Here is a 15,104-nt window from a genome sequence, read left to right as displayed (position 1 = left end):
CCTTATAAAAATTAAATTTGGAGGTAAAGTACTAAAACGAGAGGGGTGTATCCTTTAAGGAAAAAATCCTTTGGGGTCCTAAAGAGATAAACACTAACTATTTCTCTGAATATAAGATGTGCTATATTTCCTTAACAAGAACAAAAGTGTTCCAGTAGGATTGCAACTGGAAAAACTTAATAGATTTCAAGATCTTCATACTCTACTCTGTTGTCATGGCCGTGATTGCTACAGGAAATCTTACTATACATCTCTTTGTGACTCGTTGCCTGCCTCTCCTGCTATAACTTCCATGAGAGCAGGAATCTTGCCTGTCCTTTTTGTTGCAGTTCCCAGGTGACAGAAGAGGAACACACAGAGTAAGCACTTGATGAATATTTATTCAATGAATGAATAATGAATCTTGTTCAAGTATTAACTATCGGGAATCAATGTATGAGGATATTTTATACCTTTATTTGCTGCTAATATCTTTGTCAGATTTTCTTTCAGACATTCTACATTATGTTTAAGTTGAAAAATTGAAAAGCATTTTGTTTTGTTTCAGCTTGTTTTTAACCTTTACACAGGGGGAACCGTAGTATTTCCACTTGGTATCTTAAATTTAACCTCTTCAAACCATATTTTCTTGTGGTCTTCCCCACCCTTTCAATTGTTCAAAACAAAAGCCTTAGCACCAATCTTTATCTTTCCTTTCTCTCAAGCCTACAAGAAATCCATTAGCAAGTTTTCTCAGCCCAATCTTCAAAATCTCTGCAGAATCTAGCTTCTCATCAGATGTGAAAAAATTGTGAAATTATCCTGCTTATTATAGACACTAGATTATTATACTTGTGTGCATTCTTTGGATCTGGGAATTTTGTTTTAAGATAAAGGACACCTAGTAACCCCATAACTTTTGCTGTTATGCTTTCAGCTAAACAGCATGTGATTTAGTTATTCTAGATAATTCATATGTGGATTAGAAAAACTAACTGATGTGCTACACATGCTTATAAATTAATCTTTTTTACCTATAGAAAAATACAACTAACCAAATATAACTATCAAACTTCCCTGAAAATACATTATTTTTATAATAAGTTAACTGAATTAAGAATTGTATACAACTGTTCTCTTCTTTATGTCCAGTTGCATCACAAACTATTTCCAAACCTTTCTTTCCAAAATTCAAGATTGACCTCTCCTGTATGCTTCTGGAAAGCCATTAAATTCATTAAGTTTTACTCTTACTGAATTTCCACCTAATTAATCTATACTAATAAAAGGGTAACATGCTAATTAGACCAGATAGACCGGACATTTTTGGACATCATTCTGGACATCCTTCCTGACAAAGCCGTGGTCCCAGGTGCCTACAGCTGGCCTGGGGAAGATGCCCATGATCATGGGTGCCTGTGGTCGGCCGGGGGAAGCCTCCTGCAGTCCCGGATGCCAGTGGCCGACCAGAGGGAGAGAAGCCTGGGTCCTGGGTACTGTGGTCGGCCAGAGGGAGGGAAGCCCAGGTCCCAGATGCCTGCAGCCGGCCAGAGGAGGGAAGCCTGGGTCCTGGGTGCGGGGGCCGAGGCAGAGGTGATTAAGGGAAATCAGACAGGCAGGCAAGCACCTAGGGGAGATCAAGCAGGCAGGCAGAGTGGTTAGGGGCTATCAGGCAAGAAGGCAGGCGAGTAGTTAGGAGCCAGCTGTCCCGGATTGCAAGAGGGATGTCCTAGGGGTCCCGGATTGCAAGATGGTGTAGGCCGGGCTGAGGGACCCCCCTCCCCGTGCATGAATTTCATGCACCGGGTCTCTAGTGTTAAATAAAAGCATAACAATTTTAGAAATTCATATGTTAAAACACATTTCCCAAAATGAGACAGAAGACAATCATGGAGTAATGGTAGTTTTAGAAAAAAAGAGGGTCATTATAAAATCTGAAACCACTTTTCAACTTTAATATTTAGACTGGAAGACAGAATTCAAGGCAGCTACATCAAAAACAGCTATACTGTCTTATTTACAATCCATGCCAAGTGAAAAATTTCCAATTGAGAAAAGATGATGAGGTCATGTCATATGGCTAGAGTTTTCACATCTGAAAATGGCAGCAATAACCCTTTAGGATAATTGTGAAGAATAAACTAGTTAATCTGAGTAAAATACCAGGGAACACTTATTATGACTAACAGCAAGACACGTCAGACAAGAAGATGTTTCTATAATATGTGTGCTCTTTTTCAAAATTTCATTATAACTTTATAAATCCTCATATATTACCTTGTCATCTGTCTTGTTTCTTGGAGATGGTTGATATCTGATATTTGATTTTGTCTTTTCTGCATTTCTCTGACAATACTGTTTATATCCCTCTTTCATTTCAGTTTTGTATTGCTGATATTTTAGTTTATATTTGCTTGTTGGTGCTGGCAAATCTTCAGGTATAATGTCCTGCTCCTAAGACAAATAGAAAAAGTATGCTAACCACCAGAAAAAAGAAATCAAAATCATTATTAATTGCCTTACTAACATTAATAGGTTTATCACTTACCTTAGCATTTATGCGTAAGAAACAGACAATTATATCTACATCCTAAAAGAGGCGATAGTTAAAACCTTTAGCTGTGCAGCATCACAGCAACCAGAGCAGACAGAACTGCTGAGAATGGGCACTGGCCTTTAATACCAGAAAGCCCGTAGCTGGTTTCCCAGGGATAATCAGCCCTGGTACTAAGATAATTTGAGAGGACAATGAACAACTTTTCTCTCTTTTTAGGCCTTTTCTTCCTGCCCCAGAAAAACTCCACTGTCAATCATTTCTTCCAGAAGGGTCATAGGAATTACAAATCACTAATACTGAGATGGTTCCCATTTCCAGAATGTTAAGATGTTTATCTTCTGGTATTATTTGGGCCCCTGCCACACTTCCATGGGAGTGAGACATAACAGAGTGGATAAGAGAAACCTAAAACAAGTGTTAGGCAAACACTAGGGCATACTTAATGGCCCAGAGAGGGACAGTCACTTTAAAAGCCAGCACCCTTGAAAATTATTGATAACTAGTAGCCCTGCGCACAAATCTGTGCACCAGTAGCCTTCTACAGGGCCTGGCCGCTCCGTGCCTGCTGCCCAGAGGCTCTCCGTGGCCTAGAGGCCCATCCGCAGCAACGCAAGCATTCTGCGCCCCCAGCCTGGCCAGAGGCCCTTCTGTGGCTGGGAAATGCAAACAACTTCCCTCCCTGTTCTCAGGAACTCCAATAAAGGGCTTTCTTCCTCTTTCTCAGCTGGCTTTCACCCCGTGCCTCCACCACCAGCCCCTCCTATCACACTGTCCTCCACCCCCTCCACCCTCTGGCCACCTGAACTTGACCTTGCCCAGGAATGCGGGGGCCACTTGACTCTGCTCAGCTCGTCGGTTCCTTCTCTTCTTATGCAAGCGTTCCGCACCCCAGCCTGGCCAGAGGCCCATCCATGGCCCAGCTTGGAACACTTGCCTCATCACCACAGTGACGAAGCAAGCATTCTGCCAGGCAGCTCATGCTGCCTGCTCTCAGCAGTCGCCCCCTTGGGACTGGGAGACTCCAGAGGGGCTGAGAGGACTATGCGCTGCCATCTTTTGTCTATGGGCACCACCATCTTTGTGATGGAGTGATGATTAATTTGCATAATATCCTTTTATTAGATAGGCTATCCAAGTCTAACCCAGAGGAGAAGGATGAGGCAAAGCTTCAGGCAAAACTGTAACATGATACAGACTAAGGTACTATTGGTGCAATTTACCCAAAATAAGACTGATGAGAACATGAATAGAAACAGTTACATGAGAAAGACTAACAAAGACAGCAAGGCATGCCCTACTCATAGGATACTGGTCAGAATTTATGTTCATAACACTGAATACTGTGTGAAGTACAAATAGGTCCCAAGGAGATACCTTGGAATTATTTATTCTATAATACACTAGTAGCCTAAGGAATGAGTCAATTTCCAAGAAACAAATCTTATATTTTTAAATGAGCAAGATCTGATCTAATATTCTTCCATAATTTGAAATTCCTGATTTCCTATTAGGATAATCCTATGCTTTACCAATTTTATAAGGTACTTTAATAATAACACCCCTCTGTGAGAAAAAACGTGAAGCGCAGTAAAATTACTTCACCAACATTATTGTTTAGGATATTAATATGTTAAATCCTTAAACTGAACAAAACATAGGTTAAACATAATAAAATTTCTGGATTAAATACAGTGCTAAAATGCACACTATAATTCAGAATGTTGGTTATAAGAACTAAATACTAACCAGTTCATTTAGATGTTGCTGAGTATATGGTATTTGACATGGTGTGACCCCATCAAGAGCAGAAGATGGATTTGGTGGGTCAAAATGAATACGCGCTGTTCTAAATGGAATATATGAAAAATCATCCTAAAAATAAAATTAAGTGATACTTATTATCTGCTACATATAATATTGTGTTCAAATGTTTGATATATTAAGTACTAAGTAAAAATTACCTCATCATCAGAGTCAACAAGGCTTCCCAAATCAAGGCGTGGGACCCTGAAAGAAAAAAAAATCTATGTAGCCCATAACTTTTAAAAAAGAGACTTAATAGTTGCAAATCATATATGCTGCATCTTACATAAAATGGTACACTGATGCCAATGGTTTACTTCCTAATGATTTTACTATCCTTCACTATTATTTGTATGCCAGAGGTTATTTATGTCTGTGTAGTAATATAATGGTAGACATTTCTTTCCAATTCTGTGTTCAATGATATTACTCTATAGCAGTGATGGCGGACCTTTTGAGCTCAGCGTGTCAGCATTTTGAAAAACCCTAACTTAACTCTGGTGCTGTATCACATATAGAAATTTTTTGATATTTGCAACCACAGTAAAACAAAGATTTATATTTTTGATATTTATTTTATATATTTAAATGCCATTTAACAAAGAAAAATCAACCCAAAAAATGAGTTCGCGTGTCACCTCTGACACGCGTGTCATAGGTTCGCCATCACTGCTCTATAGGTAGCTTGAAATCAAGCACAGTGGTATTATTTACACAGAAATTGGCAAAATAATATGAATCAGGACTTGATTTATTACTTTTGATTTCTGAGACTTTAAAAGTGGTGGAGAAAATAAATAATGCAGAAAAAACTTAAAAGTGTATCACATCTTCACTGTTACATTGTGAATAACAACAAACAGAAATATTGTTTCAGTATTCAAAACTATCACCTGATTCAATAGAGAAATCACTCACGTCACCCTACAATAAATAAAAATATCAACCAACACTCATGTTGGAACTATACAGTTCATCAATTCCAACCATAGGGTGGCTACAGATATAAGAATTCAGCAAAAAACAAAGATATCTTGCCCTTGTTGGAGTGGCTCAGTGGTTGGAGAATTGTCCCAAAGATCAAAGGGATGCAGGTTCAATTCCCAGTCAAGGGTGTGTGCCTCCATTGCAGGCTCCATCCTCAGGGTAGGTTCAGGAGGCAACCAATGGATGTGTCTCTCTCCCGGGTATGTTTTTCTCTCTTCCCCATCTCCTTCCTTCCCTCCACTCTAAAATTCAATAGAAAAAAAATCCTCAACTGAGAATTTAAAAACAAAACAAAACGAAAAGATATATTTCTGTGATAATCAATTGGCTATATCAATTGATTACAATCAATTTACAATAAAGGGCTTATAAGTTTTATTAGTATTTGTCAATTCCTTGCTACAAATCCTTTATGTCAGTAAAATGTATAATCAATTTAAAATATACTTAAGATTCTTTATAATTAACAATTAAAATTGATATTAATCTTATAGTAGTTTCAGAAAACCAGTTGTTAAAAACATTTACCAACACACAATTGACTGTTGTTACATACTCAACATCTTGTATCTATGTTTGCACCCAGCTCCATTCCCTGTCTAGATGAGTATACAGGTACTATTATGTAGAACCACAAGAAATTTCTGATACTTGCCAATTTCATGTGACTCAGCCTCATAATTATTAAGTTTAATTTCTATTTTCCAGAATTCCCTGTAGTCTAAAATACTTGAAAGGATGGATATACTTCCAAATTTTAAAAGGATAAAATATAAAGTATAAAACAAGTCAATGTATTCTAGTTCAAAATAAAATCATATTCCTCAAGATACAAGTACAGATAGAGTTCCTATCAAATTCATTTTGACTATCCTAGTTATAAAATGCAAAATTTTATATATTTCTTTAATAAATGAACTTAGCTAAATTTTCTAAATAAAACAATATTTAAACTTTTCCAGGAATACAGAAGAATAATATTAAATAAAGCAAAAACAGGAAAAGTATTACCCTTAATCCTATCATCCTATAGAAGAGCTATTTTAGTTAATTTTGACATAGTAATTTTAGGCCACCTACCTGCATATAAATTTTTCTGTGGTTTACAATCATATCCATGTATATATAATTTTGCCTTATTTTTTGTCAGTATATTATAAATATTTGCTCATTAAACAGTTCAAATGTGAAAAAAAATGTGACTTACACAGGAGGGCAAGGATTCTGTATGGCCCATGATTTGGAAGTCCATCCTTGCTTTAATAAAAAAAAAAATAGAATCAATGTGCATATACTCTTTATTTATACTTTAAAAGATAAGCAATGGATTAATGCAATAAGGCTAATTACAACTTTTCTCACTTAACTTTATATAAAAAATATTGATTAAGCCCTTCTCAACTGTGTTTGAGAACAGAGATAGATTGATAAGCAATATAGATAATTCCTACCTACGTGGTACTCCACCTGCTGCAGAGAACAACTATAATAGCAAAAGCATAATATGCTAATTAGACCAGACGTCCTTCCGGATGTCCTTCCCATCCTTCCATCCTTCCAGACAAAGCTGGGGTTGTGAGGGAAGCCTGGGTCCCAGGTGTCTGCCGGAGGCTGCAGGGAAGCCCACATCCCAGGTGCCGGGTGCCTACCAGCAGCTGGAGGGAAGGAAGCCCGGGTCCTGGGTGCCAGTGCTGGCAGCCAGGAGAAGGAAGGCCTACTCTTGCACAAATTTCATGCATTGGGTCTCTAGTTCACTCATAAAAACAATAATGTGAAAAATAAGTGCTATGACAGAGAAGCTACACAGAGCATGTGTATCCAACCTAGTCTAGGGACTTGACAAAGCTTTTACAAAAACAAAAAAGTAACGTTTAAATGAATCTCTGAAGGATGTGTAGGAGAGTTGGCCAGATAGAGAGAGAAGGGAAAAAACTGCTCCAGCCAAGAGGAGCAACTTGTGCTGAACCCACCCACAGGCAAAAGTTAGCAGTGGAAAGGGTTGAAATCCATAGAGTGAGAAGGCAATGGCCAGAGTTGTTATATTATAATACAAGTTAAGGAACTTGGACCTTGTCTGAAAGATTATGGGGAAAATAGTAAGCAAAGAAGTGACAAATATATACATGTATATGTTTGTAAATGTTCAATCATATTGCCAAAAAAAAGTGTACAAAGACCAGAAAAGTACAGTGAGCTTAGCCACAGTGATAAGAAATATGTATGAGTCTTAGGGAAAGTTAAAGTTAATAAAAACAGGAAATAATTCACCCATTGTTGCTTATATCTTATTCTGAAATGTTACATAACTGGTCATTTTTTGATTCTGATAGCAAGTTAGAGATTATATATAAGATTATATACCATAAGAGTAAGAGAAAACAAATCTGGCTCTGTATCAGCTTCAAAATGATATTCTTTCAATAATATCTTAACAAATAGTCAAAATGTAGAAACATAAAATCACAATATTATTTAAATAGAAGTATATATTTAATATAATGATACAAAAATAAATATATAATACTAGAGTCCTGGTGCACAAAAATTTGTGCACTCGGGGAGGGGGGGGGTCCCTCAGCCCAGCCTGTGCCCTCACGCAGTCTGGGACCCCTCGGGGATGTCCACCTGCTGGCTTAGGCCCACTACCTGGAGGATTGGGCCTAAACTGGCAGTCAGATATCCCTCTGGCAGCCCGGGAGCTCTCAGGGGATGTCCACTTGCCAGTGGGGACCAGGCCTAAGCTGCAGTCGGACATCCTTAGTGCTGCTTAGGAGGTGGGAGAGGCTCCCACCACCACCGCTGTGCTGGCAGCCATCAGCCTGGCTTGTGGCTGAGCAGAGCTCCCCGGTGGGGGCGCACTGACCACTAGGGTCAGCTCCTGCATTGAGCGTCTGCCCCTGGTGGGAAGTGTGTGTCATAGTGACCAGTCATTCCCAGTCGTTCTGCTGTTAGGGTCAATTTGCATATTACCCTTTTATTATATGGGATAGAGGCCCGGTGAATGGGTGAGGGCTGGCTGGCTTGCTCTCTGAAGGGTGTCCCGGATGAGGGTGGGGGTCCCGCTGGGGTGCCTGGCCAGCCTGGGTAAGGGGCTGAGGGCCATTTTCAGGCTGGTCACACCCCCTTCAGGGAGGGGGGTCCTGCTGGGGTGCCTGGCCAGTCTGGGTGAGGGGCTGATGTCTGTTTGCAGGCTGGCCATGGCCCCCAGCTACCCAAGCTCCCAGTGGAGGCTGGCTGGAAGCAGGTGTCTGGGATTTATTTTTCTTCTATAATTGAAACTTTGTTGCCTTGAGCGGAGGCCACAGCCAGGCCAGGGCAGGCAGGAAACTTGGCTTCCTCCATTGCCAGGGCAACCAAGCCTTCTGCTTGCTCCAGGTCCATGGCTGCCAGCCACCATCTTGGTTGGGTTAATTTGCATATAGTCACTTTCATTGGCTGGTGGGCATGGCTTGGGGAGCAGTGGAGGTGCAGTCAATTTGTATGTTTCTCTTTTATTAGATTAGATATTAATTAATTGCATTTAACTAACCTTAATATAGTAATACAATTTAAAATATATATATCAGGCTAAAATAGCAGCACATTTTCATCACACATCAAAGATTTTCTTTATCGTATTTCTTTACTGTGACATCATGTAACGGTAGTGTGAACATCTAAATAGAATATACTAGTAGCTGTGGTTGCCATAGTCATGATCATCATAACTATTATTCTCAGAAAGTGCTTTAATGGACTTACAGTCTTCTGAAGTCATAGGCATAAATGTTTTTTAAATAGCAGTTATCTTTCTTTTGTGCTAGCCAATTTGGTACCAGACAATCCAGAATAACAATAAATTATAGCTCATAAAACCCCAGGGCCAAGAGTCAGCAAACTATGGCCTAGCTCTGTTTTTGTAAATAAAGTTTTATGGGAACACAGGCCTGCTCATTTATTTACAAACTAGAGGCCCGGTGCACGAAATTCTGCATAGGGGGTGGGGGGTGGGGACAGTGTCCCTCAGCCTGGCCTGTACCCTCTTGCAATCCAGGACCACTGGCTCCTAACCGCTTGCCTGCCTGCCTGCCTGATCACCTCTAACCACTCTGCCTACCTGATCACCCCTAACCCCTCTGCCTACCTGATCACCCCTAACTGCTCTGTTTGCCTGATTGCCCCTAAGCCTTATGCCTGCCTGATCATCCCTAACTGCTCACCTGCCTGCCTGATCACCCCTAACCACTCCGCCTGCCTATATGATCACCCCTAACTGCTCACTAGCCTGCCTGATCGCCCCTCAATGAGAGAGAATCATTGATTGGCTGCCTCCTGCATGCCTCACACAAGGGATTGAGCCTGGAACCTGGGCATATGCCCTGACTGGGAATCAAACCGTGACTTCCATAGGTTGATGCTCAACCGCTGAGCCAAGCAATTATTATTTCTCACTTTTAATTCTACTTTTAGAGCACTCCAGAAATGGTAGCTGATAAATAAAATGGTAATACTTTGCTGATAAACTCTAAGAAACAATAACCTGGATACCTGAGGTTATTTTTTCTTTTCTCAAGGATCTAGAGTTCTAAGATAAACATGAACTTGTCCCCTACATCCAACACCAGAGCTGGACCTTTCTAATAGAGAGATAAGACATTAAGATTAAAGGAAGCTATTACTTGAGGAGAAAGAATGTGATTTTAGAAATCTTTTTTTTTTTAAAGAACTTAAACCAGGAGGTTTTCCTAGAAATTTGGAAAAAAAGTTTGTAATATGATATGTTAATCATAATATGGAAGACTATAAAACTGTACTTGATATTTTGACTAATAAGAAGGGCTGATTTGATTAAAATTATCAAATACTTGAGATTTAACACAATATTGTGAACCATTGGAATCCCAAAGCACCAACTTGTTTTAAGGGAGATGGCTGAAGACAGTAGAGAACTCAGATCTTAAAGTCAGAACTGGACTTCAAAATCCTGACAAGTCACTTGTTTCTGTGAGCCTCACTTCTTTCATTTTTATTTTTTTACTAGAGGCCCGGTGCACGACATTTGTGCACTGGGGAGGGGGGTACCTCAGCCTGGCCTGCGCCCTCTCACAGTCCGGGATCCATCGGGGGATGTCTGCCTGCCAGTTAGGCCCATTACCCGCAGGCGGACATCCCCCTGCCCTCGGCCTATTCTCTGTATGTTTGTCAGTTCACTTTGTTCATTAGATTCCACATATGAGTGAAATTATATGGTACTTGTTTTCCTCTGACTGACTTATTTCATCTAGCATAATGTTCTCCAGGTCCATCCATGAGTTCTTCCATATTTAAAAGCAGATAAAAATACAATGTACCGCCGAAACCGGTTTGGCTCAGTGGATAGCGTGTCGGCCTGCGGACTGAAAGGTCCCAGGTTCGATTCCGGTCAAGGTCATGTATCTTGGTTGCGGGCACATCCCCAGTGGGAGATGTGCAGGAGGCAGCTGATCGATGTTTTTCTCTCATCGATGTTTCTAACTCTCTATCTCTCTCCCTTCCTCTCTGTAAAAAAATCAATAAAATATATTTTTAAAAAATACAACGTACCTCAATGGTTTATTGTAAGAATCAAGTGATGCAAGCTATCAAAACATTAATCAAGGTCACTGACAAGCTGTAGGCATTCAATATTTGGAATAAGAACAGCAAGAAAATACACATAACTTTTATGTGTTTTTAAACTGAACTTTATGTATACCTAATTAGGTAGTGGGTACAGGAACAATGTAGCTTTAAACTTGTACTTACTTAAGGATATGCACAACAGTGATATTATGAAAGTTGAATAGAATAGAACTCCTAATAACAGAATCCCAGATTCTCTTCTTCCCAGCTAACACAAAATGTATACATAGATATCTTATTCTTCTTACTCTTATTCTTATTTTTATATTTTAGTTACACATACACAGATAATTTTTAAAATAACAAAAAGAAAATAGTAATTAAGCTTAATATTTTAAAATAAAACTAAATTCACAGTGACCAATTTTCAAGTAATGATTATCTTCAAGTTTAGTGGTTCAATTCCTCTAATCAGGGAAATATTGATCCTAAATATTTGTGAGTATAAGCAGTCATAATTTCTCAAGAAAGGAGTCAGAAAATTATTTAACGACTCATTCTACAAGAGGGAAATTATATAGCACACGTACTTGTAGTGGCTTCCTTCTTCCAGAGAATGACTGAGTTTGACTCCTAGGAGAAGCGGCAACTCCTTTAATCTCCAAATCCATTCAAGTTCATGTACTGATTGTGTAATACACTTTGGAAAACATAAAATATATAAAAGTATAATTCTTGCTCAAATTTTAAATAAATCTTACAAATTACATAATAATATTATATGGAAAAAAATCATGTGGTCAATCACTTTTCCTTCTTTCACCAAAATTAACTATTTGTGGAGCAACTCCATTATGTGAGGCAACATTTATGGGGTCAATACTAGTCTGAATAATAGCCCCCCCCTCGCCGCCCCTCTCCCCCCCCCAAAGATGTCCAAATCCTAATCATCAGACCCTGTGAATATGTTACCTTACCTGACAAAAAGGACTTTTCAGATGTGATTAAGGACTTTGAGATGTGGAGATTATCCTGGTTTAACTGATGGGTCCAATATAATCACAGGGTCCTTATAAAAGGGAGACATAGTGAGAAAGAGAAGATGTAAGGATGGAAGCACAGGTCATAGAGGAGCAAGCTGCTTGCATCTGGCTTTGAAAATGGAGGAAGAGGTCACAGGCAGCTCTAGGAGGCAGAAGAGACAAGACCTGGAACCCCCCTAGAGCCTCCAGAAGAACACAGCCCTGCTGACACCTTGACTTCAGTTCTGCAGAGTTCACTTTGTGCCTCTGACCGCCAGAACTGCAAAATATCCAGTTTATATTGTCTGAAATCACCACGTTTGTGGTAACTTTTTAGAGCAGCAATAGGAAACTAATGCAGGTACCTATTCTCTACCACAAAGTGATGTTTTATTTTCTTTACTCTTTTCCCAAACTTTTTTTTGAGTGTTAATTTTGCCAGAGGAGACTGCTGAAAATGTTTTGTAGCAAGCATTATTATTTATCTAATACAAAGAATAAAATGGAGTGAATGACCCAACCGGTAATTCTGAGGTGATAGGCAAAAATGCTTGCAAAAGAATGTGAAAATAATCAGCTTGCTAATATGTACAAAATAAAAAACATATGAATATCTCAGTCATCCAGATTCTGAATATTTTACTTTATACTTCACCCTTATATTACCAAGTGTACATTTTTGTTTACTTATTCATTCATACCTTCTTTTTCTATTAGACTTGGATTTATTTTAATAGAAAAATATCTTAGTTTTGTTTTTAAAGAAAGATAGTAGGCATAGTTCTTTTTTAATATTTCTTTATTAATTAAGGTATTATATATGCGTCCTTATCCCCCCCATTACCCCCAACCCCCCACACATGCCCTCACCCCCTGTTGTCTGTGTCCACTGGTTAGGCTTATATGCATACATACAAGTCCTTTGGTTGATCTCTCCCCCTTACTCCCACCCTTCCCATAGTTCTTGAAGTCTAATTGGGTGACATTCAAATCCTCATTTTTTATACTTTCCCATAACGTAAGCTTGGGTAAGAACTTAATTTTTCTGACCAACATTTCTAACATGTAAAATGAGCTTAATGTTAGCACCTTTCTGATTCTCTTGTATCATGTGAAACACCATTAACATTCAATACATGGTAGCCACCATCATTATTAAAATAGTTTCATTTCATGTCCAGTGAAATCCTCTTACCTGAAAGATATACCAATTCTTTAATAAAGTGTCTATACGATCCCCTTCACACCATTGCCATAGCCCCCTTCTCTAAAAACCCCATGTCCTAAGCATGGATTCTACTGGTAGAGTGAAGTCAGGAAGACTTAACAATAGTAAACATATTCTGAAAACATAAATCATTTGATTTAAAAATACTTCTACAGTGCTAGTAGCCAGCTTACTTTTCACAGATCAATTTCTCAAAGAAGAGCTTTTTAAAGTTGTTATTAGTTTGGTGGGGGGAGGGAGGTTGTTGTTTGCTTGTCATCACATCACAAGAAGCTGTTGGTATTTGCCATGCTGATTAGTGGCCAACAAACACAAGTTGAGACAAGGGTGTTGAACAATCAGCCAGGTGACTTTTCTCCACTCATCAGCCTCACAACTATTTATATCTTAGTCGCTACTATAGCCACTTCAAATAACTATAGGTCACTTTAAATAACTATAATCCATTTGCCAATATTAAAAACAACAATATTTATACCCTCAAATTTCCAGGTTCACCTCAGTGGCTTGTCTTCTCTGAAACTGAGGGAACTCGAGAAGTTACCGCTAGCATGCCATGAGTCTTACCATATTATCCTTAGTGCTACCACCATGAATCAAATCACCTCCCACTTTTCTCATTTTTTAAAGGAGAAAATTTTATTTCCAATTCTAATCATCATCATGTCTCTCTTGGTTAGTGATATTAGTGGCTATACTGTTGCTTATACCAAATCAGAACATCACAGAAAGCAAAGAATAAATCCAGCACATAATCAAAGAGAGAGGAATGAGATCTGGAAATAGTATTTTCAGCTCCATGCAGGCAGGGACCCAGACGCAGGTGCCTTAATGGAAGCTGAGGCCATTGCTAATTTCAAACAAGCAGAGTAACTCCCCTACACCCCTCCCCCAAAAGTTGAGATAATACACCAAGGCAATGGTACCTGCAATGTACCAGAACAAATGCTCCATGCTCCTTCTATCTGGGATTCATGAACTGGGTGGGTTGGGACCCAAGGACAGCCAACCTGACTTGATCCAGCAAGCTGGGTAAAAAGCAGGTCCAAAGTGGGAGGGCTGGGGAAGGTATAAGCTGGGGCGATCTCACCAAGAACCCTCTTGAGACACTTTCAGACACACAAGGAAAAGGGGCAGTTCCCAGCAAAGGCTCCAGCCAACTCAGACCAGCGTCTGCAGGTTGCCTGGCAACCGGCTTCTCCACCTGGGCCTCCAACCCTTCTCTCACTTCCAGGGTAAGAGGGTCATAGTCCCAAGTCCCTCGCTGCATCCACACCATCTCCCGAAGCCCCCAAGCTGTGTGGGTCTTTTCTCCTCTCCCAGGGTCCTCACCTAGAGTGACCCGCCAGCCTCTCAGAGGTGCTCACCCAGAAAGGGAACTTCTAGTAGCAGCCTCCAGGGCCTTACCTTGTCTAGCTCTGTGACGCCTCTAAAACCTGGGGAGGAGCCGGAGCGGACTCACTGGAGCTGGTGCTTCTCCTGAGCAGGGAGAGAGCCAAAGCCCGGTCTGGATCAATGGCAGTTGTATAATTCCTCCTTTAGGCGAATTCTATTGAACGTATTTTGTGGAGTATCTACCAGGTGTCAGCCCAGAATGATGTTTTGATGGGGAAAATTTCTAAGTATAAGCTCTCAGGAGTTTGCAATTATTGAAAAAGCCAAGATTTCAATACAATGTTATAGAGAGCTATATAGACATAGACATAAATATTTCTTTAAAAACGTATGCACATATACACAAATATATACGATCACTTGTTGTATATAATATATATGATTATAGATTAAAATGTGGATATAACAGGAACCGGCCTAGGAATCAGGAAACCTCCATTTTATTCTTTGCTCTACACACAATGTCTTTGGAAGTCAACTCCTCACCAATAAAAGAAAAGGTCTGATTTGAGAGGTTTCTAAGGTTCCGTTCCACTCTAGGATGCCTGACTGA

General features: G+C 39.6%; 1 protein-coding gene across 1 annotated transcript in view; it reads right to left on the bottom strand.

Moving 5' to 3' along the window:
* CAPS2 (calcyphosine 2) overlaps positions 1-11,577 on the bottom strand; it is a 47,601-nt gene extending 36,024 nt beyond the window's left edge. Inside the window, exons 1-5 of the mRNA XM_023747935.1 lie at positions 11,497-11,577; positions 6,534-6,583; positions 4,498-4,543; positions 4,283-4,408; positions 2,257-2,433 (exon numbers count right to left, since the gene is read on the bottom strand). Of these exons, the coding sequence (XP_023603703.1) occupies positions 2,257-2,433; positions 4,283-4,408; positions 4,498-4,543; positions 6,534-6,583; positions 11,497-11,577 (480 nt within the window). The remainder of the gene's footprint in view (positions 1-2,256; positions 2,434-4,282; positions 4,409-4,497; positions 4,544-6,533; positions 6,584-11,496) is intronic.
* Between the last annotated feature and the right edge of the window lie 3,527 nt (positions 11,578-15,104).

The sequence above is a fragment of the Myotis lucifugus genome, unplaced genomic scaffold (genome assembly GCF_000147115.1).
Source record: "Myotis lucifugus unplaced genomic scaffold, Myoluc2.0 scaffold_1064, whole genome shotgun sequence".
Lineage (NCBI taxonomy): Eukaryota > Metazoa > Chordata > Mammalia > Chiroptera > Vespertilionidae > Myotis > Myotis lucifugus.
This window is presented reverse-complemented; position numbering and strand designations above follow the sequence as displayed.